The 26,484-nt window shown below is 40.0% G+C and overlaps 1 protein-coding gene across 2 annotated transcripts in view; it reads left to right on the forward strand.

Annotated features, from left to right (window-relative positions):
* Window positions 1–26,484, forward strand: part of SH3GL3 (SH3 domain containing GRB2 like 3, endophilin A3) — a 57,463-nt gene that overhangs the window by 14,690 nt on the left and 16,289 nt on the right. The window contains exon 1 of one of the 2 annotated variants that reach the window (XM_036390011.2): window positions 508–633. The exons of the other annotated variant lie outside the window; for it this stretch is intronic. Within the exon in view, the coding sequence (XP_036245904.1) occupies window positions 589–633 (45 nt within the window). The 5' untranslated portion in view covers window positions 508–588. Of the gene's footprint in view, window positions 1–507; window positions 634–26,484 lie in introns of those variants that run through there. 2 annotated transcript variants of the gene reach the window in all.

Consider the following 26,484-nt stretch of genomic DNA (forward strand, 5'->3'; position numbering starts at 1 on the left):
CCCGTGGGAGGGGTGCTCTGTGGGTGCCCTGTGGGTGCTCCCCGCTGGAGGGATGCTCTGTGGATGCCCCGTGGGTGCTCCCCGCTGGAGGGATGCTCTGTGGATGCCCCGTGGGTGCTCCCCGCTGGAGGGATGCTCTGTGGATGCCCCGTGGGTGCTCCCCGCTGGAGGGATGCCCCGTGGATGCCCCGTGGGTGCTCCCCGCTGGAGGGATGCTCTGTGGATGCCCCGTGGGTGCTCCCCGCTGGAGGGATGCTCTGTGGATGCCCTGTGGGTGCTCCCCGCCGCCGCCGTCCTCTCGCAGCCCCCGCCCGGCTCCCGCCGCTGTCTCCATGCGACAGCGCAGCGTGGGCGTCTCCCAGCGTTTCATTTGCATATCTCGGCGAGCAGCCAATAGACGGGCGGCGTTGCCGCCACATTTGCATGTGGCCGGGCGGTGGCCAATGGGGCGGCGGCGGCCGGGCGCGCGGAGGGCGATGCTCCCGGCGGCGCGCGGGCGGCGCAGCGCGAGGCCGGGCCGGGCGCGGGGACCTGCCGGGCGCGGGCGGCCCTGGGCCCGGGCGGCCGCGGGGCAGCGGCGGCGGGACCATGTCGGTGGCGGGGCTCAAGAAGCAGTTCCACAAAGCCAGCCAGGTACGGGGGCCGCGGCGGGGCCGGCCGGGCTTTGCTGGTGATGGGCGGCTCGCCCAGCGCCCGCTCCCGCACGGGCGGCGGGTCCCCCCTCCGTCTGTGGCAGCATCAACCCGGCACCCCGGGGAGTGTTTCCCTCGGCGTTACCTCCGCGTCCTGCGCCTGTGGCTTTGCCTGTCAGCTCCCTGTGCGGTTCTCACAGCAGAAGGTTGCCCCTTCCATTCTTTTGCTTGGGGCTTCAGGTCTTTCCTTTAGTTAATAACATTTGTTATTTAGTCGTGGGTTCGTGTTCGTGTTTTGAGGCCTCAGTTAAAGCTACAGCGTGTATGGGAGCAGCTTTCCCCTAAAGAGTTCATTGTTTTGATCTGCCACGAATTGCTGGTTGTTATCCTACCTGGAATGCCGTGTGTTTGTCCTGTAGAGGGTATCAGATGTTTCTAGAGTTTTCCCTTCTTTTCTAGATCCTGTACTCTTCTCTAGAGTGACTCTTCATCTTCTTCTGACCCCTTTATCTCTTTTCTCTTTTCTATGTGCTTTGCTTTAATAGTTTAGCTGGTTTCTTTTAAGAGAGAAGCACCTTTCTGCCAAGCAGGAAGCCTGGTTGAATTCCATGGCAGGTTGGTGCCAGTGCCAAACCCTGCATTGATGCGGGGGCTTTAGGATGTGCCTGCAGTGGGATTCTTCCACTGAAGGTGTTTGGAAGTCTCAGCTGCTTTGCTTGCTCATTCCAAGTCAAAGAGATCTGTAATTCTGCTGGCTGTCATTAATGATAATGGTAATATCGAAATTAGTGTCTGTGACCAGTTCAGTGCAATCTGACAGCTGCTCTTCTCTTGGTGAGAGTGAGGAAAATAAAGGTTCTTTGAGTGCTTGGCTGTTGTCTTTCTAGGTCTTCCTTCAGCTATGTGGCTTGTCAGCAACCCAAGTGCAGAATCTGCACTTTGTTTGGATACAGAGATGATAAATATTTGTATGTAATGTTTCAGTACTGTGCTCTCTTTCACGAAATGTACTGATCCTGAAAAATGTTGTGAATTGTTATCTTTTAGTTAACTTTCACTGTTCCTTTGAGAAAATGCTCGATCTGTACAGTAAACAAATCCAAGGACGATTTATTAAAGATTTTGCCTTGTTTTGCATCTGATATGCTGGTAAGTGATGCAGCCTTTGCTGTAGTGAGTTTGCAACTCAGGAAGCAGATGATACATAACTGAGGAAGTTTGAGAGGTAACCACAGCAAGAGCCCTCTTGTCTAGCAACTGGTACAGTGCAGGTTACTTAATCCTGCTCACATGTCAGGTAAACAAACAAACAAAAGGATGGGTGGGATCTGATAAAGGTAGGAATAATGGCAGAAAGGAGCTGTAGAATATATTGAATTGGACTGCATTTATTGGAAAGTTGCAGTATGGCTTCCAATATTCCATACTGTAAGGAACTGCAATGCATAACTCATAAGAATATTCTTCTTGTCAGGGTGGGTCAAAGGTAAAATTTCAACTTATTTTCAAATGCAAGAAATTTTAAATCAGTTGATTGAAGAAGTCTGTCATTATTAGGAAATTCAAGTTCAAGAATAAGATACTGTTTGGTTTTTTGGTTTTTTGTACATAAGGTAACAGAAGACCCTTCTTAAAAGCTCATTCTGTAAGAATTCAGATAAGATGTTGGGGAAAATAACAGAAGAAATAGCATATATATGTAGTAGATCAAACCAGCCATGTTTAAACAATGAAACTGCTTATCTCAGGCACACAGAGGCTCAGTCATGCCCAGATGCATAAAGTTTTTGAACTAACAAAAATAAGGTGGAACATGAAAAATGGCAATATTGGGATTCCATCTTTTAGAAGAATTCTTTTACAAAATGCTAAAGCAAGAAAATGCAGAGCATGAGAGGTATTTCGCTACAGAAGATTTGTTAAATTTCCAAGTACTGTGGGATCACTTAAGGAGACAGAGACCTTTGTGTATTGAGTGGATGAAAGATGCCAGTGGTAACTGTTAACAGCAGAGACAGGCATTGCTTGGGGAAAGAATGAAATTAATTCCTTTAGTGTTCCCAAAGGAGAATGGGGGCAGATGACAAAAACTGGCAAATGTCCCAGAGGACATTGAGGAATACTGGAGGGAATGAGACTACTGTCAGGACATGTGATTAAGGAATAAGAATAATATTTGAAAGCTGACAGAACCTAAGGACAAAAAAATCTGAAGGCTGAAGTAAGTTTATTAAGACAGTCTGTTTTTAACAGTTCATTCAGAAATGTGACTAAATATCAAAAATGGCAAGATACATATATACTATTTCCATGCTGAAGTAGACTTCTGTTCAATGAAAATAAATTACAATTCTAAATGAAATATAGAGTAGTATAGATACATAGTTATAAAAATATTAGGTAGAATAAATGGAGTTATTCTAAACTCTGCTTGCTCTTAATGAACCACTGAACTTTTTTGCTAAAAACTGCATTTCAGTTTTGTGCTTGTAAAAAGCCTGTGTATGTACAGCTTTTGCTGACTAGTGGTGACCACCTTTGTGTGTAGGCTTAAATTCTAAGTGCAGGAGTCCAGGAAAACAAAAATTACTTATGATTTGATACACACAGTTGAGGTTTTGGGATGTTTGTCTGATGTTTGTCAGTTTGGTTTGTCTGAAGTTACACTAAAGTAAATGAGTGTTTCCTTTATGAAAGGTCAGCAGCTAACTTTTTATGGTTACTAATGCACTTGCCAAAATCAGGCATGACAAGCCATTGCAAACTTGGCTGGTGTAGTAAAAATCACCATGGGTCTGTCTGTTTGTAATCCAGTAATTCACAGGAAGTGTTTGGGTGGTTTTCCCCTAGAATTTTTTACCCAATTGTTTTTATTTTCCACTGAAAATTGCATGTTTGGTTTCACTGAAGTGTCAGGCAGTGAGATCTAGAAGACAGCTCTTGTGTTACACATCTAACACAAGATGAGTAGAGTTTGAGCTGTTTTTCTGTACATTCAGTAGATAAAGCTGCTGTGCTACTCCATTATCTGTCCCCTAATGATTGCTTCCCCTGGTGTCATGGCATGGATAGACCTGAAGCTGGGATGTATCTCAAAGTTTCTGTGTCTGTTATGAAGTGATAACACCCTTCATGTTATTAGAGTTTTCTTTACTGTGCTTTCTACTTAGGTTATAAGTTTAAATTGAAGTTCTTTAATTGAAAATGATCTGCAATGAGGATCTCTTCCATTCTTTCCATTAAATATCAGTGATGATTCCTTGACTATTACTCATTTAACTCATGAAATACCAAGCAGAACCTGTGAAGTGTCTTACCACCTCTCACTGGCTGATAAGCAGGGCAGGCTGTTTCTCAGGCCTGATTAATTCATGTGCAACTCCCATAAAATTCAACTTTTTTTTTTAAATATATTTTTTAAATTAAGTTTTGTGGAGTTTTGTTTGCAGTGAGAGTTTGTGTCCTGTTGCTTTCAGCCCCTGCCAGATCAGATCTGTTTTCCTGTTTTCAGTTTGAAAGCTTTTGATGTAGGTGTGTGTCTCTGCCTGCTGCTTCTGCAGGCCTGGCTCTCTGTGCATGTATGTGGGATAACCCAGGTGGTGGGAGGCCTGCATCTTCTGATGTGTGCTGGGAGTATTTTTAGAGCTTAGAAAAGCAAGAAGCACAGAGAGTGAATAAGAAAGCCTTAATAGGTGTCAGATTAATTTCTAATTTCTGCTGTGCTCTAAAACCAGGCTAGGATCTCTCTGTAATGGTTTGTGATTTTTCAAAGTGCTTGGAGGCAGGTGAGCTCAGAACCTCCCTCCCTTAGGGTGTTTTGAAAGCTCAGTCCTGATACTGCCATAGGAAATCTGTTGATTTTCAATTCACACTTAAAAAAAAATATTTTTTAAATTGTAGCTGAAAGCTGTGTATAGAGCACTTTCACTTTCAACAACTTATTCATGTAATATTTCTTAGGCTTAGGTTCTTAGAGGTAGTGGAAAGTAATGCTTTTCTGAGAAAAGAAACACATCTGCCAATATTCACAATTATTGTCTTCTTTGTAATGTGGTCATCAACAGCTACTGTAGCCTCTGCAGGCTGGGTCCTTAAACCTTCTCCCATTGTCAGTGAAGGAAGAAAAGCTCCAAGAGAGTGTGAGCCAGGAGCTGGTTCTGTTTTCTATAGACAGAGCGTAAGGGGAAGCAGATTTTCTAACCAAAACAATCAAAATCTTCAACCTAGTGCAATAAATATATAAGTAATATGCTCTGTGTTTTAATTTCTTATGTATCCTGAATGGCATTTGTCTTTTCAAGTGCTGCAATTTTTTTAGCAATTTTTAAATGGCCTTTTTCTATTTTTTAATCTTTTTTAAACTTTCAGCTGTCACCAACAGTTGCAGGGATGCTGCTTCATATATCCCAGATTTCTGGCTTTTCTCCATTGATTTGTGTGGCATTTTGATCCCATCTGTTGGAGTGAAAACCAGATCAACCACGACCACCTTGTTCCCCAGACAGAATAAGTTGTGTGATTGGATTTTGTTGTTAGATTATTAGGGGTGGTGGTGGTGTTTTTTGGTGATTTTCTTTTCTTGTTCTCTTGACTATTTTTCTTTTCTGTTATGCTCTAGATACTAGCCTAGACATAATATTTAAGCCTCTTTAAGGTCCATGTTGACATTGAGTTAATACACAAAAAACTTCAATTACACAAGGGCTCGATAGCAAAGGAAATATTTTGGTAAACTGTATACAAGGAGAACTTGAACTTGACAGTGAGATGTGAAGGGAAACTTTATTGCCTACATCTAGTTATATTTATTTCCTAGGGCTATAAGCTGTTATCATACAGTGTGTTAGAGATACTGTCCTTTCACAGTCAGTGTGAATTGGGAATGATAAATCCATGACAGTAGTGCAGAGAAAGCTTCTGTCCTGTTCCTAGATTTTATTAGATAGTTGGATTTACTTTTCTTCAAATCTTACAGAATTGTGGAAGGAGAACAGTGGTGAAAAGGACAAAAGAATTTAGTTTCTTGTCTGATATGTTTTTAAATGAATAACTGTACTTCTGCAGTTATATTTATCAGCTGCTAAGGTGGCCTGGCAGTAAGGCAGAAGTGTAGCAAAAAGAAGCTGTGAGTGCTTCAGTTAGCACAGTACAAGTTAGCAGAAGGTGAGGTCATGTGCTCTGCAGCCTTTAACAATGCAGCTCCCACAGCCTGCAAGAGGGGATCATAATGCAGTAACTCAGAAACTTAGCAGAGATGCAGCTGCTATTTGGAAGGAGGTTATTTATATTTTACCCATAAAATATTTATATATTAAAGTCTGAAAGGCATTGAAAAAGAATAGAGAGTGGCATAATAGAGTGGGAGCTGAACTTTCTCCTTGAATTCATCTCCTTTTATAGCTTGGCTTTGCTGTAGAGTTTTGCACAGGCATCCTGAAAGTTGGAGTGAGAGCTGGCACTCCATGCCAGGCTCCTGCTGCTGCCTGAGTCACTGCGGCACATGCTGGGTAATACATTGCAGTGCAGCTCCTGAGAATCCTGCAGTGCTGAAAAACAAACAGCCAGGGCAAGGCCAGCAGCAGCACTGCACTGGGATTTTCTTTAGCAGCACTTGGAGTTACGTGGAGTTGCAGTGCACCTGCACTTTCTGTAAACACACATGTAAATAAAATATAAAATGCATCCCGTTCTTCATAGCTTCTGTAAAAAGTATATAAACCCCAGACTTGCTCTTATAATGATAATGTTAAGGACAAAGTGCTTCTGTTTATGTTAATGCCACTTTCACCCCAGTTTATTGCCATAGTCTAATTCTATATTGTGCTGAGTTCTCATTGGTCTCTTTTCTGTTCATGGAGAGGAAGGCACTGCTGGAGTTTTATGGCTGGTTGAGAATTGAACCTGTAGGTTTTAACAATGCTTTTCAGAAGTCCACTTAGAAAAGAGCCATTCAAATATCAGGTTACACCTTCTATTCGATTTTCTAGAGCCCTAGTGTCCTTTCACTGTGTACATGTTTCTGTTATCAGAGTTACTAAGAGGTTTATGCATTGGTGGGAGAATATCCCAGTTAATTTCCTGCAGCATCTCAGATAGCAGCAGCTGTGCACGTGAAACACAAAAATAACTTGGCCTTACATACTTGCTATTCAAAGGACAATGCCAAGCCTCTGAGGAGAATCAATTCTGTTTCCTTACCATCCTAATTAAGGTGCATTTTTGATACTGTACTTGTGTTTAATGAACTGTAATGACTACAGTGAAATTAGTCTGGTTAACAACTGAACATGACTTAAGAAAGCCAGGACTCAAAGGAAATCAAAGGGTTCTAAAATTTTGTTTTCTATGTTTGCAGTCAGGTTACAGATCTAAGGTAAAAAAGTAGAGAAGGTATTTTTAAATTTTTTTCTTAACAAAGGGAAAAAAATATATATAAAAACCAGTTGTAATGGTCCTAGGTAGTAACAGCCCCTTTATTCCCTTGTGAGTGTTTTGCAAAGGCTGGTAGGTCTTACTGTTCTCATTCTTTTCCTTACAGTTGCCAATAAATATGGTACAAGAAAGTGACATGAGTTCAAGGATAAGGAGCTGGTCAGTGGTAGATCCAAAAGTAGATTTTGTGATTCTAGACTATAGATGCAATGTCCAGTCACTGTGTTTAAAACAAATATTGTTTTTAAAAGTAATTTTGCATATGTATTGATAAATGCAAAATGTAGATATTGGTTTGGTTTAATGTTTCCATATAAATGTGATGTAATTTCACTGACTGAAAGTTTGGCAAGGCTGAACATGATATTTTCAATTACCTTTACTGTATTTAGTACCCTCTGGAATGGGCAAGCAATCTTTTAGAAGCTGGGATTTTTGGGTGATGGTATCCCCTCAGCAGAGAATGTGTGTGTGTGCGTGTGAAATGTACTAAGTGCCATAAACAAAATGTTGGATTGGGAGTCACAAAGTCAGTGCTTTGATTCAAAATTATGATTTGCCTTTTGCCATCCTGTTTATAGAGCTAGAAAGTGAAATTTGGTGTGTGTGCCATCTGTATGGTCAGAGAACACACAAACACGGGAACACTTTGTCTTTCTTTCCTGCAGAGCATGTAGCACCTGCCAGCTTGGCATCTGGGTCACAAGAGATGTGTGCAGGGGGAGGGGGGAAAGAGACCCATTAAATGAGGAAATTGACCTTTCATCAACTCAGAACCAGCAGTTCCAGTCTCCTCTTGTGAAATTTCTTCCAAAGAAAATAATATTTTTAAAGATGTTAGGATGAATTCTGTGTTTGGTGTGATCTACTTGGATGACTGACTGCCTGAGGCACTGGAACACAGCAGCTGTTACTTACCTTTAAGATTGACTGTTTATCATTTTATGGATTTGGCTTCTGAATAATCCCTACTTGCTTTATTTTCCTGTACATTTTAGTAACTATGTAGGATCCAAAGGGCCATATCTACTGCTTTGTTTTGTCTGGAGAATGCAAGAATCATGGCATTTTCATTGTGAGTTTGATGATTAAGAGTTTCCCTTCAGTGATCTGTTCAGCTGTGGTTAAAGGTTTCTGTTTCATGGGACTTGGCTTGTTTTGCTACTGATGGATGTGCTGCCTTTTCTGTAGGAATTTCTTGCTGCAAAGCCATGTGCCCCCCCAGAGGAGGACAGAGCCTTTTGACCTCATTTGCACTGGAGCTTTATAGCTCATTGGGGAATTCTGCAGGGGTCTGTGTTCTGTGTGTAAATTATAGTTGGAAATTATTTCAGTTTTCTCTGTCATTTGTTTAATTTGATAACAGTGGAGGTCAGTTCTGTGGGAGTGCTGAGGGAAGCTCTTTTCTGTCCCATGGATGAAAAGAGCTGTGCCTTGAGGAGGTTCAGGACAGTGTGTGTCTTTCTTAGAAATGGAGCTGAGGAGCCCTATTATCCCCAATTACATTCAAGTTTGTGGTGTTGTGTGTACCAATGTCTTGCTGCCTAAAACCACTGGCAGGTTTTGAAACAGAGTTACGAAAATAAGGCAAAAACATACAGTGACTTCCTTTCCAAACTAGTCATGGTGAACAAACTGATGAAGCAATGGATGAGGGGGTTTTTTCTTCACTTTTCACTGTGATACATGGAGGTTTTCTATTAAGTGAATGAAAAGGAGCATGGATTATTGCAAACTTTCTGATACAAGAAAGTGCTTGAGACTTGTGTCTTCCATTTAGGTTTCCCAACTCATGATGAGCATAGGTTGCATTAGCAAAGAGTAAGATAATCTTAAGTTCTTTCTTTTTTCCCATGGGTGGTGCTTCTAAGGGCCTCCATGGGTCCTTGCTCAGTCAGCAGTGCTGCAAGGAGCACATTGATGGACTTTTCAAAATATTTGAGGAATGAGACTTTTTAAGACCATTAAAAATTCAGTTGCATTTGTAGCAGACCCAGGAACTGGAAGTACATTGCTTCACAGTGCTCTGATACTGGTTATGAACTTCGGCTTGGGAAAACTGTGAACTAAAATGCCTTTAAAAAAAAATCAAACAAGATACCTGTCAAGAAGCACAGACAATATGCTTGCTGATTCAAAGGGAAGGTGTGCAACCCTTGTACAGCATAACCAGGTAGGTTGCCTTGAGTATCAAGTAGTGGGGGCTGACTGTGGCAGAAGAACGTGGGTGTTTCACACTGTACCAAAAGCACAGGAAGCTACAGGACTGGCAGCTCAGATAAGTAGGAATGATGCCATTTAAATCAAAATAATGTGCAGTAAAAAGTAAGGGTATGAGGAGGAGTTCTCAGTCCATTTTATAGTGATTTCAAATCCACACAGCTTGTCTTAAGTGCTAAAACATGTAAGCAGCAGTTTAATAACATTGAAGGACAAATTTCTTACTTGATTATGTGGAATGGGGTTCTGTAAGAATTACTGTCTGGGAAGTAGTTTCTGAAAGAGCAATAAACAGATTATTTGTCACTTTTCATGCATAAAATGTAGACTTGCTGATAAACATGCAGATGTGGTGATGAGAAATAGCATGCTAATGTGAGGAGAAGTTAATTCTAAAGCAAATCAACTTAAAATTACCATTTTTGACTGTTGGTGTATCTGGCTGTGTACAGCTTCTGTTGACAGTCTTGTTCTGCTTCCTCTGCACAGCTCTCCTGGGGCTCTGTAGGGAATGATCTTGACCACATTTTTGCTGGTAATGGATTCACTAAAACTGTCACTTTAAGCTATGGCACTGCCAAGGATGTTCTTAGTTTAGATAAATATGTAGTCATATAGTAACTTTTAAAACTAAGTATTTGCAACATATCTTTTAGTGCTAGCAGCCCTTGTACTTTGACAAATTTAAAAATATTTGGCCCAAATACATAAGCTTTGAGCTTTAAGCTTTAAGTCACTATTAAAAATACCCACATCTTGTCTGTGTTGCTTATCCTGTAGTTAGTTTGCACTAAAACTATTAAACTATTGCACTTAAACTATTAAAACTATTTGCCAAGAAATTGCTAAGACTCAAATAAACTGCTTTGGTGGTGAATGTAAGTGAATAGGTGTGACTTGAGCAAAGGTGATGTGAATATATTCTGGCTTTACAGAAACTGAATTAGGTTATCCATGACTTTCTCCTGCTCTTTGACAGGGCTCTCTGACATCAGTTGTGTGTAAGTGATCTTTCTAATCATGCATGTGGGCGTTGAAGATGTGTAAGTGCTTGGTGTCCTAATAAGATGTCCCAATGTATTCAGCCTTAAAAAAAAAATTGAACTTTTAGATCAGCTGATTTGTATTTAAATAGATTTTCAATAAAGCTGTCGAATAAGCAGAAGTCTCTGGTGGTGGAAATGCAGGAGGGCAATTGGGTATTCATGAATTATGCAGTGTAGTTACATGTTTTAAGAAGAAAAAATATTTACATGTTTTAAGGATTTTAATTTCTTGTTCTGCATATGCAGGCTATGATAATTTTGTTGCTTGATCTCTCCTATTTGACAAACTAGGACATTTTTTTTGTTTAAAATGGTGTAAAAGAAATACCAACAACAGCATGTTACTCTCACAGAAAAATGGTGCAATTGGCTATTCTATAGCAATGTAACCTAGTCAGACATCATGCAGGACCCAGCTGCAGGGTGCCACACTGGGTTATGGTTACAGTAAGGTGTAAAATACTTGTCCAGCTTTACATCTGTGGGTAGGTCTGTGACTCTTGATGTGCTGAAAGCTGACTGGACCCCCCTGAGTTCAGGCTTGTGCTACCATCAGTGATGTATTTAGTGGGAGCCATCTTCTTGAACGAGCTAGGTAGTTTAACCTGAGAAAAGAGTGAAGGATCAAGTTTTTGGGTTTAATTCCAGGGCATTGTGCTGGAACTGGTCACATAATGTTCTGGGAACATGGAGTGTATTCAGTTCCTCTCAGGAGCTATGAATCAGAGTGGTGCTCTCTTCCAGAACTATGACTGACAATATGCCAACATTCCCTAGAACAAGGCAGAGCATAGATTTTCACTAGACTGGTGGCAATTGCAGCTGTTGTAGGAAGTGAGCAGAAATGAAGAGGTATTGAATGGTAATGTAGAGTGTACTGATTTAGGGCAGAGAGGTCATTAAAGAAGTCAGACCCCCTCACTGTACACACACCTTTGCACTGCTTGTGCAGGAACAATGTTTGTGCAGTCATTTTAACGGCTGGATGCTGTCAGGTGCAGCACAAAATTCCATGGCAACTTGCATCACCCTGAACCTAGGCTGTGGTTGCTTTGCTCTACCTTCAGGGTAAGGTCCTGTCCACCTCCTTGAGTCAGCTCTGGGTGCTTGTGTGATCACACACACTGAGCTGCTGGAGGCAGCTTATCCATCTCAAAGTCAACCCAGCTCCAGTGTGTGAGCAGCTTTCAGGTGGATTAACCCACTGAAGAGCTCACAGCACACAGGAGTTGCTGCTACCAGTGAAAGGGAAATGGAGGCAATGTCTCGACAGGGATGAAAAGGATTTAGAGAAGGCTAAGCAGCTGTGAGAAAGTGCCTTAATGATTATTAGAATGTTTTGTTCAGAGAGTAGAATAAATTCTGCTTTGTAAGGGATTTGTATCTCGCTGGAGTTCTGAATGATGAGCCCACAAGGAATCTCTGCTACCAGCTCACCCTGGGTTAATGGTGAATGTTGTGATGATGATAATATCTCATGTGAGGGAAAAAAGATCTATCCCTAATCCAGCAAGCCTGGAATCCAGACAGGACAGTTGAGTGGTTTAAGTGAAATCATCAGCCTGGATGTAGGTAAAAGCAATGTTCCTGATGAAAGCAGCACCTCAAGCTGCGTGAGATCTGAGAGACTTCAGCCAGGCTTCAGCAAAAGACTGAGAATGCTGTTGAAGGAGAGATGGACACATTTCTTAAGTGGAGGAAGGAGTGCCTTTATTTCAGCTGAGAGGAGAGTCTGGGGAGGGAAGTTCTGCTCGACTGGAGTAAGCACTACTGGGACAAGTGATGTACAGCAGAGACACAGGTCAGGGTGACATTGTTAAGGGTAGCAAGGGGCAAGATAATCAGTAAAAAATATGGTGTAACTTCTCCTGTTCTCTCAGTACTCTGGGCAAAACAGAATGTTTTAAGGGACTTTTTTCACAATTACTTATTAGCATCTGTAAAAGCAATTTTTAAATATAGTCATGAGAGACATCCAATATAAAAACATCTTAAATCACACAGGAGTGAGGAGGAAGAAGATAACATGAAAGGTTCTCATATTACTTGGAAAGGAAGTGTGTAAAGGGGTTATTTAAATCTCTGATTTTAAGGATTTTGTTTTATGGTACAATCACCCTCTCTCATCTTTGCAGTGGATATATATGAGTAGGTCAAAAAGGAAGCCACACCTTCCTTACAAGCACAGGGAACAGCTTCAGAAAGGGGGATTGTTTTAAGGCCAAATCAGAACGATATTGCTGCCAAGTGAAATTTTGCACTTGGAACCTGTGGAGGGAGGAAGAAGTGTTAATGTGGTAACAGCCAGTGGAATGCACGCAGTGTGTAACTTGTCATTCACAGCTCCAACTCCTCTCCATGCACAGGAAACAGAATGAAATAGTGCCCAGTTTTACCTGAAACAAAATGCTGAAAGAGGCAGAAAATGGTTCTGACAAGCACTGAGGTGCTGCTTGTGCTGGTCACCCTGAGGAGGATGGGTCTGTGGGATGCACCCACTAACTCTACTTCTCTGCAGTGCTTGTGCACATTCAGTTGCATTATATTGGCTGGACAAGCAACTGCCAACACAATGAGATGGGAGGCCATAGTTTAGAATAAAAAACCCCAAAATTTACTTTTCAAAGAATGTTTTTTTAATCATGAGTTTGGAACTGAGTGAGAAGTCAGTGAAATTAAAAAGTGAGGAAGGATAATCACTACAGGTATCTTTTTACAGCCCTTTCATGGCTTTACAGTTCTCTTTTTAGGGTATGTTCACTTTCACAAACAAGATTGCAAACAGATTAGGGAACAGTATTTTAGATTTGCGTAATGAAATGTGGAAGTAAAAGTGTGGAGCATGGAGATTCACGGTTTCAGGTTCGTCATTGTTCTTGGCTATTTAAAGTCTTACATCAATAATTTAAATTACTGTCAGAGACTTTAATGTAATCAGGTTTTCTCATTAAAAGCACCTGTATCTTCTAAAAAATGGGCAGTCTTGAGTCTGACACTGTTACATTTTTTCAAGTAGGCTTGCAGAGCAAATAATGTGTCTGTGTCCAAAAATTTAGATTGGTTAGTTTATTACATTTGAATTCTTTCAAAGGTGTTTTCCCTTAGAGATGTGTACAATAATGATGACTTTGAATTTCTAGATGTAGAAATGCATGTGTAAGCATCACTATTGAGTTCTTTAGGAAACAGTGGAGGTTTGTCAGGAAGAGTTCAAGGTTTTGCAGTACAAAGTAGTTTTTGTTGTACAATCATGTGCTGAAGAATAGCTGTAGCAGACAAGTTGGGCTAAAGTGCTCAGTAATAGTGTGACGTGTCACCGCCTGGTGCGAAATGAGTCACTCTCTATAGAAATGCAAAATCACATTATAGAGTCTAGAGTCTTGTACTTTATTCATATATGAACAAGACTGTCCTTTGTCCATGATAATAGTTTTCTTCAATATCTGTGTGCATCTAATTTAAGCACATGGGCAGCATTGCATTGGTGTATGTACCATCTCATGCTAATGACCTGTTTGATTGATGCCATTTGCCTCCATTTTCTCAGGGTTCAGTATCTTACTCTCCTTTTTCAATACTTTTAAAGATTTGATTAAAGACTAAGTACAGTTGTCAAACTGGAGTGGCTGTTTTGTCATGTGTAGAAATATTGGCCTCAGAGCTGTATTCATTTGGGCTTGCTTCAGAACAACTATTTATGTTCTGACTGAACAGTTGCAGTAAGTAGGAATGATCTTTTAGTGCTGCTTGGAAGGACCACATTTGAAGTCAATAAAGGGCATTGGGAAATCTTTCTGTGCAGAGAATTGGAACAAGTCTGGAGAAAGCATGAGAGAGAGTTGCTGGAGCTCCATGGTTTATGCAATGACATAGAGATGAAGGTTTTATTTAGGAATATGATTTTTGTTGTTGAAATGTGTCTGGATTTTGCCACAAATTGGATTTATAGGCAAGGAGGAGTAGATGGCATGTGGGTAACTTGAAAAACTGAGTTTGCCATGAGATGGACACAGTTTCTGGAAGGCACTTCTCAGTGGTTATGCTGCCTCCAAAGTTCAGTAGCTACCAAAGGCATCAAGTGTAAAAGCACTGTGGTTTGGAAGTGCCTTTGTGAAGCCTGTGTTTCTTACTTTTTCATCCCACTGCTGTGGTCAAACAGTTAAAGTGAAAATTGCAGTTAGTGGGTGCACTCAGAAAGGCAGTGTAGTTACCTGGGAAGGATGCCAAGTCTGATAGGGATTTCAAGTTTAAAGCATTTAAGACTTTAGACAATTACTATGTGTCTCAGAATTACAGACCTAGAAGCAGGGGCTGAGCCCCAGTTCAGCTGGTTTAAGAGCCTGTAGGGCTCAGAGGTAAAAGTCCAATTTCAGGATAATGATATTGCTGGGTAGAGTGTCTGGGTTAGTTAATAACAAGTTCCATTAATCACTGGGTGGTCCAGCTCATTTGTGAAGAGACCATGGGGGAGCAGAGGGGGAAGAATTGTGTTTGAATTGTTCTTTACTGGACCAAGTGCTGGGCCACTGCCATTGAGGTGTTCTAGGTCTCTGTGGCTGGAATCAAGTGACTGCTTTGTGACAGCTGCTCTTTTTTCCTTTAAATGTACAGCACATTTCCTTTCACACTGTTCAGTGGCTAATGTCTAAACTTTGTGCTAGTGGTTAAAAGGAATAAGGAATGTGTGTAATTAGGAAGTGGAGAAAGCTGCTCTGTTATGGGAAAGAAATAAAAAACACTTTTTACAGCTATACTTGAAGGTCCTGCCATAATTATCTGCATGTGGTTACTGATTGCTTAATATTTTTCTGTCAAAAACCTTTGTAAAGAAAATTATCTCAAAACAAATACAGTATGCATTATAAGAGAGAGGACTTAGCCTTTTAGGTTTATTAAGTGGTGGAATATATTCCTTTAAACATTTTCTGCTACAATTACATTAAACATTCTGTATACTTCTAGCTCGTGTATTTAACATTACCTGGTAGAGCTGGAGGTCTCACCTGAAGCTTAAATCAAAAAGTGTTTTGCTGCTGACAGGTCTGAAGGCAGGAGGAGACTCAAGTCCCATTTGAAAAATGAAGGGTTAAACAGATGCTGATGATATTTTGTCTAAGTGACAGATTTCTAATCAAAAGCCTTTACTCTTGCAGGTGATTTAGAACCAAGGTGTATTGCATTTTCTGAGCCTGGCACTCAGTACCTTATAAGCCATTTGGCAAGTGTTCCCAGTCAGTGCAAGTGCTGATGTTTATCTGTTGTGTTCTGAAGTTCAGGTGTCAGGGCATCTGAGGGAAGGTGCTTTTGCAACTTAAAGGCAGAAGGTCTAATTTAATGAAATGTGGAGTCATAAAGGGTGCTTATCTATGTGATTGGAAGCAAAGTTGATAAAGGTGGGTTTTCAAGGAAAGGTTTATTGCAACCCTCCTTGAAAGCAAAGGTAGTTTTTATCTCTTTCTGGCTGTTTTCTTCCTGCTCCTTTTGTTATTTTCTGTTTCTCAAAATAACAGCAAGTACATGATCTTCTCTGGGCTGTTCTCTATGGTCTTTTTGTCCTAGGACTCTTTATTCTTTTAACCTTGAGTTGAAATTGTAAGTTACCAGGATGAACCAGTCTTGTACTTTGATAAAAGAACATGAGAGTGTACCGATAAATGACTCCTGAACAGAACACTGAAGAGAACAAAAGTAGATACATCTCTTGATGGGAACAGAAGAGAGACACAATCAGGAAAAAGGGAAGGAGGAGCTGGCTTGTGAGAGAGAATATTTAAGATGGAAATTGAATGAATTGTTATCGTCTGTAGATGCACAAAGTAACTGGTTATTCTAAAATGTTTCATTTCCCGCCTAAGTATCATTTCTCTGAACAATTTATCAAGCCACTGCTCCTAGCTGTGGAAACATGTTTTTTGACACTTATGCAACAAAAATGGAACAACAGCTGAACAATTCTTGGTACCTCTGAGTTTGGCTGAGCATTGGCATGAACATCATGATTAGACCTTCTGGAAAAAGTGTGGGTGTGTGTATGTATGAGGTTTGCTCAGGTTTTGCAGCAGGCCATCCAGCAGAGGTAGAGAGAAGTGTTAGAACAAAATGGAAACTGAAAGAAACCTAAGGCATAGAGGTGAGTGATAATGAGGGGTGAGGCAACAGAGAAAAACAAACTAAATGGAAGCAGTGCCCATGAAAAGAGACTGAAAGGAAAAGAGAAAGGTGCTAAGGTACCAGTGATGAGTAAATAAGGAGAAAACAACATTTCTCGGGATGCAGGGCTAGCTTAAGGTCTCTGAGAGAGAAAACTTACAAAGCTTAGTAGAAATACTCAAGAGATGTGTGAGAGTGACTGCTCTGCACTCCTGTGCTGCAAGGTGAGGTGAATACACCCAGGGCACTGCCAGGAGAAGCCAGTGCAGGAGGTGAGTGCCTGACAGAGCTGACTGCCCTGGCACAGAACTGGGGGTATAAAACCAGTCAATGGCAAAGTGATTTCCTTGCTCTACCCTTCCCTCCTCCTTGTTTCGGTTTTTGAGCACTGAGCCAAACTCTTCTCAATCTCAGAGATGATGATACCCTAACAAAGAGCAGGCTTTGTTCTGGTATTTGAACCTGTGGCATTGATTTAACCTTGATAGGACAGAGGAGCATCACTTTTGCTGTCTCTCTTCCAGGGAGGCAAGCAGTGTTTTTACTTCAGCCTTGCACAGGAGCTTCAGCAGTCTAAATTGTCACTGGGACCCTGGGAACTCAGCTGCTAGTGGCTCCTTAGGGAATGCTCTGAATTGCTACATCCCTTCTTGCCAGGGCATGTTCCATTCCTGCAGCTCTTCTCCAGTGTCTGAGCTGTGATGGTTGGTACAGCTTTGGGCCACCTCTCACCAGAGGCTCTGAAACTGGGATCCTCAGACTAAAAGAAGAAATTGTAGAAAACCTCTTTATAGGAATTTAAAGTGCTAATGTTTTGACTAGGACTTGGAATTAAATTATTATGGAGCATTAAATACCCTTCCAAAAGCAATAATATCTGCCATGGTTTTCTTTAAAACTTCATTTTTGCCAACTCTGGCACTGGTCGTACAGGTGAAAGAAGTGCCAGCTTGAGCTAATTTTGCAAGTGTAGGAAACTGGGATTTGAGAAGTAAGAAAAGGAGGCATATAGTGGACTCCTGGAAGAAATCAGTGCATTCATTGCACAAAAAAGAATGCTGTAAAAATTGAGCTTCTGTGTATAATATAATATTATTACATGTGCCTTTTGAGTATGTAGGATTGCCATTGCTTTGCAAATAATCATGCAGTGTTTCTTTGCAAAAGATATATTTTCATTTATACTGGCAGTTCTGCCAAGCCAGGAGCCATCAGTCTGAGCTTTGTTGTGCAAGTCTGCCTTCCTTCTAGAGTATTCAACTTCTTGTGTACTTTTAAAGCATCTAGATTATTTTTGTGAAAAAACTATTTGCTGATTGTCAGAATTCTTAATCCTGTTTGAAATGTCTTAGGCCACAGTGCTGTGGACCTTGCCATACACATTGTAGTTTTCAAGGAAGTGATGGGTCCAAACATGTACAGGTAACTCCATAGCCAAGCAATAGTTTAAATATTGCAATTTCTGTAGTGTTCTCCTTGTGATAAGTGCAGCCCATGCACGGGGGCTGCCCCAAACTGCATGTGCCCTCTGGCATACTGATGGCTCTTAGAGTTGGATGTATGGATTGATTAAAGAAATACAACCTATCCAGCAATTATTTTTGAATGTAAAGAACAGTCTTTGCTCTGCTGTGCCAGATGAAACTCAAGGACAAAATATTTCTTCAAAAGAAAACATTAAGTAATAGTAATGCAGTAGTAGTAGTTTAGCTTCTCTCAGCTGTTTGTGACTAGAATCTGAAATGAAACAGAGCTCATATCTTGGCAGTGTTGAGTCCTGTGTGCTTCTCTGATGAGTCTCTTGGGTTAGACTCTTAAGAAGTATTTACATGCCTAGAGATTTAGATAAGCACTTGGTGGGGTGTTCAAAAGCATCCAGGTCCCTAATACCTCTTGGCTTACTTAAGAGAATGTGGGAGTGTGTATATGCACATGTGGGTGTGTGTAAAAGCTGTTGATCAATTCTATTATTTTGAAGAAAAATCATATAAAATTCAACAGGAAATAGCATTCCAGCCACTGAGTTATTTCATAAATACTGGTATGCTTGTATCTTCTTTTCCTGTAATTTTTTTTTGTTTTATTCTTGTTTTTCATTACTTGCCTGTATTTGTTGAAGCAAAATAAAAAGTTGTTAATCCTTGAGCCTTCTGACCTGCATGGAAAAGAATGTCCTTTGAGACATCATTTTGCAGAATTTAAGTGGTATCACTCAAAATTTGAAAACTTGAAACTATTTATGATATCTATTTTGACATGGAAAATAGATATAAACACTTTTCTACATACTGTGTACAAAAAAAATCTTTCTTGCATAGATTGTGCATTCATCTCTTAATTTTTGCAACAAAATCAGGAATTACATTTTCACAATAAATAAATAAATAAATAAATTGTATTCCCATATAAATAAATTGTGCAACTCACAATTCGTGTACCATAAACACAACTCCCCCTGTTTTGCCTGCTCAGAAATACAGATATAATATTTTATTTAAGACTGCATTCCTCAGGGCAGATAATGAAGATCTGTGACTCTGGCATTCTCATTTCAGAGTTAGCAGTTGTTTCCTGTGTGGCCAAGGACAAGTTGGTTTAACCCAAATTCAAGCATTTAGTCTTGTAGTTCTTTCCCTACATTAATGCTGTATTAGGAGCTTGGATGTGTGGTTTCAGCCTGTATGAATTTGTTCCCCATGTTTCCTGAAGCATCCAAAGGGCTAAAGAGTAGCTCTTGCTGAGAGCAGGAAGTCTGGAATCCAGACATGTGGAAAAGCAGCACAAGTAGCAGGGGCTTGCTTTTAAAGAGGCACTTGAGACCTTTGGAGTGTCACAGAAAGGGTAAAGCTGTCCATTACATGCTGAGGATAAAATATTCTGAAATATGCTAAGACCTTTCAAAGGACATGCTTGCTTAGAGCAAGAGACAGCACCCTTCTCAATGTGCAGACTTCTTTGTAAGTCTAGATTACACAGTCTATATTTACACATACTTTGGCTGGATTTGGTTAATAAGGTTAATTTAAAAGGCTGCATGACTGTGTGCAGACTAGATCAGCTGGGTACAGGATTTTGAGTGTTGACTAAGGAACATCAAGTGCCCAGCATTCCTGACCCTACTTAAAATTCTCTTTCTGTCATAGGCTTACTTGTAGAACAATGTCAAGCAATATCAGAGCTAGAATTCAATGTCTGATGTTTCTGTTACTAAATTAATTTTTATGAAACCACCCAAACCAACCCATATGTAATTTTGTGCTTAATTCTTGCAAAAATTACATACAAGAAATACACTAGGAAGAGCACAGGAATCATATGTGGTAAATTCTCAGTATCACTGTTAAAGAAATGAGATTAATTTTTTTAAACAGATACAGCAAATATCAAACTGATTAGTAAATCTTTCACTAGGTGTTATTGACTTCCTTAAAATGCAAGACCATATCTGGCACATTGGCCTGTTTTTGCAGATGACTTAATTGTTTAATGCCAGGTACTTTGTCTTACCTAATCAATTGTAGACTTTTCTGAGACCAAGAGGTGTTACCATATCTTTTGCTGCTTTCTTGAGAGATGATGAGTATCTAAAGCACATGCACAGAATTTTTCAATCTGTCAAGACCTTTAATATACTCAGGTCTTGCTTCCTTTTTGTTTTCTTTCTTAGTTTTTGATTCCTGCTTTTTCAAGACAATTTAATGTATCCTGGAGTTCTGTCAGCAGAAAGAATTGCAAAGGAGCTGGGAACTGGGAGCTCTGGTCAGACACCCACATCACAGACATTGTGGCAGATCTTTGTGTAGAGCTCTCAGTAGCTTGGTTAAAAAGGCTGCCCTTCTCTTTTGAAAAATTTCTGTTGTGATAATCCTCCCACATGGCAGAATCTTTTCTTTAGACTATGTGAAATCAGGCTATTTGACTAATAATGCTCTAAACTATTTTCTTCCATCTTTTTTTGGATTGTGGAAGTCCTTCCTCAAGAAAAGACACATTCCTCAACCAGTAACCTTGTTTGTTATGTTCTTGGGCTCTGTGCCTGTTCCTTTTTCTTTGATTGGGTTTCCCAGGCAAAGGCTGTAAATTTGATTAAATACATTGACGTGTACCCAGTCCTTCTGCAGTCCTTATTTACAGAAGTTGATCTAAGTTAGGAGAGTCCACACTATATGGTACAGCACAACTGTTTATAAAAGAGTTGAAAGCAGCAGAAATTCTTGTCTGCATAGGTGTGAATATCTCACACAATCAGGGGCAAAGCAGAACCTCCAGTTGATGGGTTGGTGGGGGGATTTTGCTGAAAGACATCTTGGATTGTGAGGTGTATCTGGATTGCCTACTGAAACTCCTCCATCAGTGGGGAGTGTTGTCATTGCTCAGTCTCCCTAGGTGTACCAGTGCTTGTCAGGGCTTTCTCAATCCCAGAACACACGGATTGCACTGTTGGAGCTCCTTTCTGAGCAGAGCTGAGCTGCAGAACTGGGCCTGGCCAGAGCTGTGCTGCTGCCACTCCACAGCTGAGGCTGTTCAAGGGCTCCTCATGGGAGCTGCAGGCAGACATTCCCTGTGTCCATGGGCACTTCTGTCTGCAGGACACATGGGGAGTTTTGATGGACTGGGTCTGTTCCTGCTGATGCTGGCCGCTGGAGGGGTGACTCTAGAGGGCTCAGCTGATTGCCTGGCTGGGCTTCTCTACACTTGGGTCGTGTTCAGCTCTGAAGAGTTTGCTCCGTGTTAGGAAGTAGATTGGACAATAATGCTTGGCATAGATCTGCACAGGACCCTTCAACAGTGATGTGCTCAGTGCTGAGCTTGTGTTCCCCTGGCAGCTCCCAGAACATCTCTATTTGGGGGCACCCCCTTCCCAGGCAAGCTGCTTCACAAACACCTTTCTCTTCTATTCCTCTCTAGGGGGCATATCCTTGTGTAACTCAGTTCACCTTCTTCCTAAAAATAATCTTCTTGTTGCTCCTGTTTGCCTGAGAAGTTGCAAGTAATGAAGTAGTGGGTTCATAAATATTAGTGAGAAGGAATGTTCTTTGTGAATGTAAACACTGGAGCAGTACTCTCATGCTTTTTTTTAACTTTGTATGATTCAGAGATCTCTTGGTAGAAAAAGTACGTTTTCCTTCTTGGGAAACAGACCCTTGAGATTGATATTTTTTGGTATTTTAATTTTCTTGGCTGCAGGGACGAGATTTGTCCCATCAGAAGTCCCTAAGGAAGTTGATAGTGTGAGCATAGTCGTGAGGTGTCTTTGAAGTACAAGCATGTCCTACATGTTCTTTATGTTTCTACTTTAAATACCTGAGCACAGACATCTTCAGTGAAACATTAGGATGTGAATTCTTCTGGCCATGGATGTAGTTTTCTGGAGTTCTGGTTCAGCTGCTTGTTGTAGGTAATGAATTATGGGTGAATCATCCAATTTTATGCAGTACTTCTTTGTTTCCATGAATTTCTATAGAAGTCTACTCTGCCATGAGTACTGACAGAATGCTGCTTGAATTTTGTATACTCAATGTGATTATAATTTTTAATGTGTTCATGTCTCACATAAATTCCAAAATGTTATTATGTTTTATAATTATGTATGAACCATTACCAAAAGAGAAAGCTGCACTTTCTTAAATACCTGTGTACATGCATTGTTAAATTCAGAGATATTTTATAGCACTTATGCTGCCATGGGAGCAATAACAAGTCTTTGACTTCTAGGGCACAGCTTCTTGCACACTATAATTTTGATTAAATAGCAGTAGAACCCATTTCAGCTGCTTGATTAATTTTTCAAAAAAACCCCCAGTTCCTGCTGCTGCTGTCAGAAATCTTTTCTACCATTTTACCAAATGCTTTGGGGAAATCTGTTCCACTGTTAGCTGAAAGTTCAGTAGAAGAAAAAGTTACAAAATGCTTCTTGTGAAGGTGATGACCCTCTGAGCTTGACACTGCGAGGTGCTGAGCACTCAGGGCTCCATCCAGAAAAGCACTTCAGCACCTACTGAGGATGAATTGCAATGATTTGCTGGAGGTGAGCCAGAGTGCTCTGTATTTGTGTGACAGAAACATCTGCACTTTGTAGTAGACCCTCTATTTATTTTGGAGGGTAGAATAAACCCTTTTTCTTTAAAGTACATCAGAGCAAGAGAATTTTTGTTTCCTTTGAAAACACAACGTTCTGAGGTGACTCCAGAGTTCCTGCCATCCTTGGGAGCGTTTAACCTCTAAAATGAGGGATTTGTATTTTCTCCAAAGCGTTAGGATAGAATGAGCTATGTCAGTTTAATGAAAAGAAGAGGTCCAAGTACCAGTACACTTTCATAGTTTGGTTTTTTCTTTATTGTTGTAGGGGTATTTTAGGAGACAATATCTATTTAGGTATATTACCATTTTCATTTGCAGATGACTTTGTACCCAAGAGACAAGTACTGTGTTTCTTTAGTCTTTTGTTTAGATCTGAGTTTGAAAATGTGCATCTTAGTTTAGTTCCTCAGCATGGGGCACTGCTTTTTCTTATGAGCATCCAGACCTGTAGAAAATTTCTAGAAATCAATCACAGGGGTGCCTAATAGCTGCCTATTCACCTAGTTAGTAAAGAAGATTTTATTCTTTTTTTTAATGAATATTTTTCTATCATGGTGGCAAGCTTTGTGCAGCTGGCTCTGCCAGTGTGTATTCCTTTAAATGTTTGCTAAGATACAAGACCTTAAACTGTGTTGTAGGTCAAGTTCTTGGTGGTCTGCAATACATGAACTAGTGGTAACCCTTTTTTTTTTTTTGAGTGTGGGAGTTAACAATTTATATGAAATACAAAAATCAGGAAAGAAGAAAAACAAGTAATATGCATAACATTGTAATAGAACTTGAAAGCAACAAACAGGGAATTACAGATATTTGAGGTTAAACTACTTTTGATCTAGAAAAGAGGCTGAAATCTTGGTCTCTAATCTGATAGTGCATTCTGGAAGGGGACAAAGAAGAAAATCTCTCCTTCCCCTCAGGATTTGAATACTGCAAAGAAATGTGACTTTGCCCTGCCAGCCACCTTATTCTTCCCTTTGTTTATTCCAGGCTTAAATAAGACCCTTGAGAAAGCTGTTAGTATTGTCACATTGCATTAAACCAAATCAAACACTTACATGTCTGCAGGGAAATTGCTGGAACTTTTAATGATTTATTAAGAGAAGAGTAACTATTGTGTGTTAACCATACTGGAATGTAGTATTTTGTACTAAGTACTGTATTTAAGATGTACTTAATGCATTTTTGCAGTTTGGCCCAGTTCTGTTTCTATGGGAGATGTAGCCATACAGTTCCATTATTTCCTGGCTCTCCCTGTGTTGACTTTGGGATGAATCTATTCATTTTCCCAGTTGATTGCTTGCTTCCTTTTTAGAGTGAGAGGGAAATAAATTTAAAATCTTTTCATAGCCTTGGCTTTTTTGTCAAAATAAAAAAAAATCTAGGTTTTGCCTCATGGGTTTGACAGTGTGCATATTTATGACAAATGTAGGAATTTTCTATCCCATTAAAGTTTCAACAGATAATTTCAGCAGCCAGTCCTTCAGAACAAAATAAATGCTGTAAGTTTGTAAAGAGTCATTAAAAGCTCTTAAGCCTTTAATAGAATCTGATACCTTTCATTCAGCCTTTAAATATAGCATGGGCTAATTTCCTGGCCAGGTATGTGCAAGAGAGTTTTTCTGGTAAGCCACTTCTTTCAGCAGTAGCTGAATAACAACAAAACAACTGTGATGGTTCAATCCTGGTTAGAGTGTTGCAAAAGAAGGGCAAAACAAGTGAAACAGAAGGTCAGAGCACGTGTGCAAGTATTGGCTGGCAAGAATCCCATTGACTTGTATTATAAAATACCCAGTGGATATATTAAAAAAAAAATAGGGTAATTGTTTTGAGAGTTTTATCAGCTCTCTGTTGATCTGGGATATTTTTGGCAGCTTCTTATATTCAGTAACCTTCTATAGTGAAATATGAAAAACTAGTGTAATTCAGTGGATATGAAGTACAAAAAATCAGTAAAATATGGCATTTTTCTGACGCTTCTTTGTTATAATCCATATAACAATGGGGAAATATACTATTCCTGGGCAATAGAGGTAAATCCTAATGTTTTTAACATAATTTTTCACTATTTTTATTTTAAATCTTGAGATGTTTTTAGTTTAGAGTTTTGGTGAGCAGTAGATTTTACTTTAAATTATGGACAGCTCATGTGCTGTGTTTGTGAAATTGCAGAGTGGTAAGGGGCTGGAGTCGACCTTAAAGATCATCCAGTCCCAAAACCCCCTGCCATGGACAGGGATACTTTCCCCTAGATCACATTACTCAAGGCCTTCTCCAGGATTTTAACATCGCCAGGGTTGAGGCAATGCTTCATCATAACAAAACACATCAAAAGAAAATTATATTATCTGAAAAAAAATAGAATAACAAAGAACTATCATGAGAAAAAAATCCCAATATTAGATTCGTAGAAAAATCTTTCTCTCAGATAATTTCTTGGAATAGAAATGCCTTAGCAGATAAATATTTAGTCTTTTCAGACTGTAACAAAATTGCGAGTTGCATTTTGATTTGTAGCTGGATATACAGAACTAAAATAGAAATCATATCTGGAGGGGTTTCTTTCAAAGCCTGTTTGTTTTATTGCACTTTTTTCATGTAAAATTCTACATAAGCCCACCAGAGACTTTCAGATTATTTATAATACAATGTCCTATTTAATTTGTCAATTTTAAAAAGAGCAGTAGGATCTAGGAAGAAGCAACAAGCAAGGGGCATTTGTGTACAAACTGCAATGTTTCTTCAGGCAAAGAGGTCTTATATAGACCATGCAGGTTTTACCATTGAAAGTACTTTGCTATCATGTGTAACTTCAAATGAGAGGTGATAATACAAATGGCTGATTTGAAAGTATTTTCATATTCATAATTAAGCTTTGTTGCTTTTTTCTTTCTCTCACTTACTCTAATATAAGTGTGATGGAGGAAGTTGAACAGACACCTGAGAGAAAGAAATTTTTCCTGTTGCAGAGCTGTTCTCTGAGTGTGAGTTTTGATCTGGAGGAAGGTTAGGAAGGCTAGATCTAGAGGAAGCCTTCACCAGGAACAGGACTAAGGAAAGGCTTTGGCTTCTGACCTGCACTGGAGCCATAAAGGGCTGCTGACCCCCTGGTGGGAACTGCTTTTTTTCACAGACATGAATTCTGGCCCTAGTTGTGGTCTAGTCAAATGGTGCTGAGTTCATGTTGCCCAGGTTCTGAATTTGGAGGTGAAGGATTCTTCCTGTAGAAGAAATTCCAAGCTCGCTCAGAGTCCATGCCTTGTGTGATGGCAGCAGTTCTGTCTTCGGTGAGGTGGCTCATAAAGCCTGAGAGATATTGCCATGTACCTACACAGCCCCTCAGCTGGGCATCCTCTGTTTATGTTCAAAGCATTTTGCAGCTCGATATAAAACATGTAAATGATGCTCAGCAAATAGGCAGGAACTAAAACTCAGCAGCTGTCTCTTTTGTGCATCCATTTTCAATAATTAATTGGATATCCTGTGATTTTTAATTGTGAGAAGGGTGATGCTAGTTTTACAACTCCTAAATTCAATATGATCAGAACAAAAGCTTTTTTGTTCCTAAATGCAAGACTAGTACAGCTATTCCAAATTATACCAGGATGAAATAAACTATAGAGATGTAAAATTTAATTATAACCATTAGAACTTTATACCAGTTTTTACTGTTGGTATCTCAGATGGCTTACAGACTTCAAGGAATCATTTTTTATGGAGCATTGTTTTTAAAAGTCTATTAGAGCTCAGGGTAAATACTGTTGAAGAAGTGTGTCCTTGGGCTACAAATTGCAGTATCATCAATGTTTGCATAGAACTGGGAAAGCTTTTTAACAAAATTGTTTTTCTTATGATCAGTACTTTTTTGTAGGTGTGTGTTAGGTTGTCTTCAGAGTCAGTATGAAACAGTGTCTGCAGATCCTCTG

Source organism: Molothrus ater, chromosome 13, assembly GCF_012460135.2.
Source record: "Molothrus ater isolate BHLD 08-10-18 breed brown headed cowbird chromosome 13, BPBGC_Mater_1.1, whole genome shotgun sequence".
Taxonomy (NCBI): Eukaryota; Metazoa; Chordata; class Aves; order Passeriformes; family Icteridae; genus Molothrus; species Molothrus ater.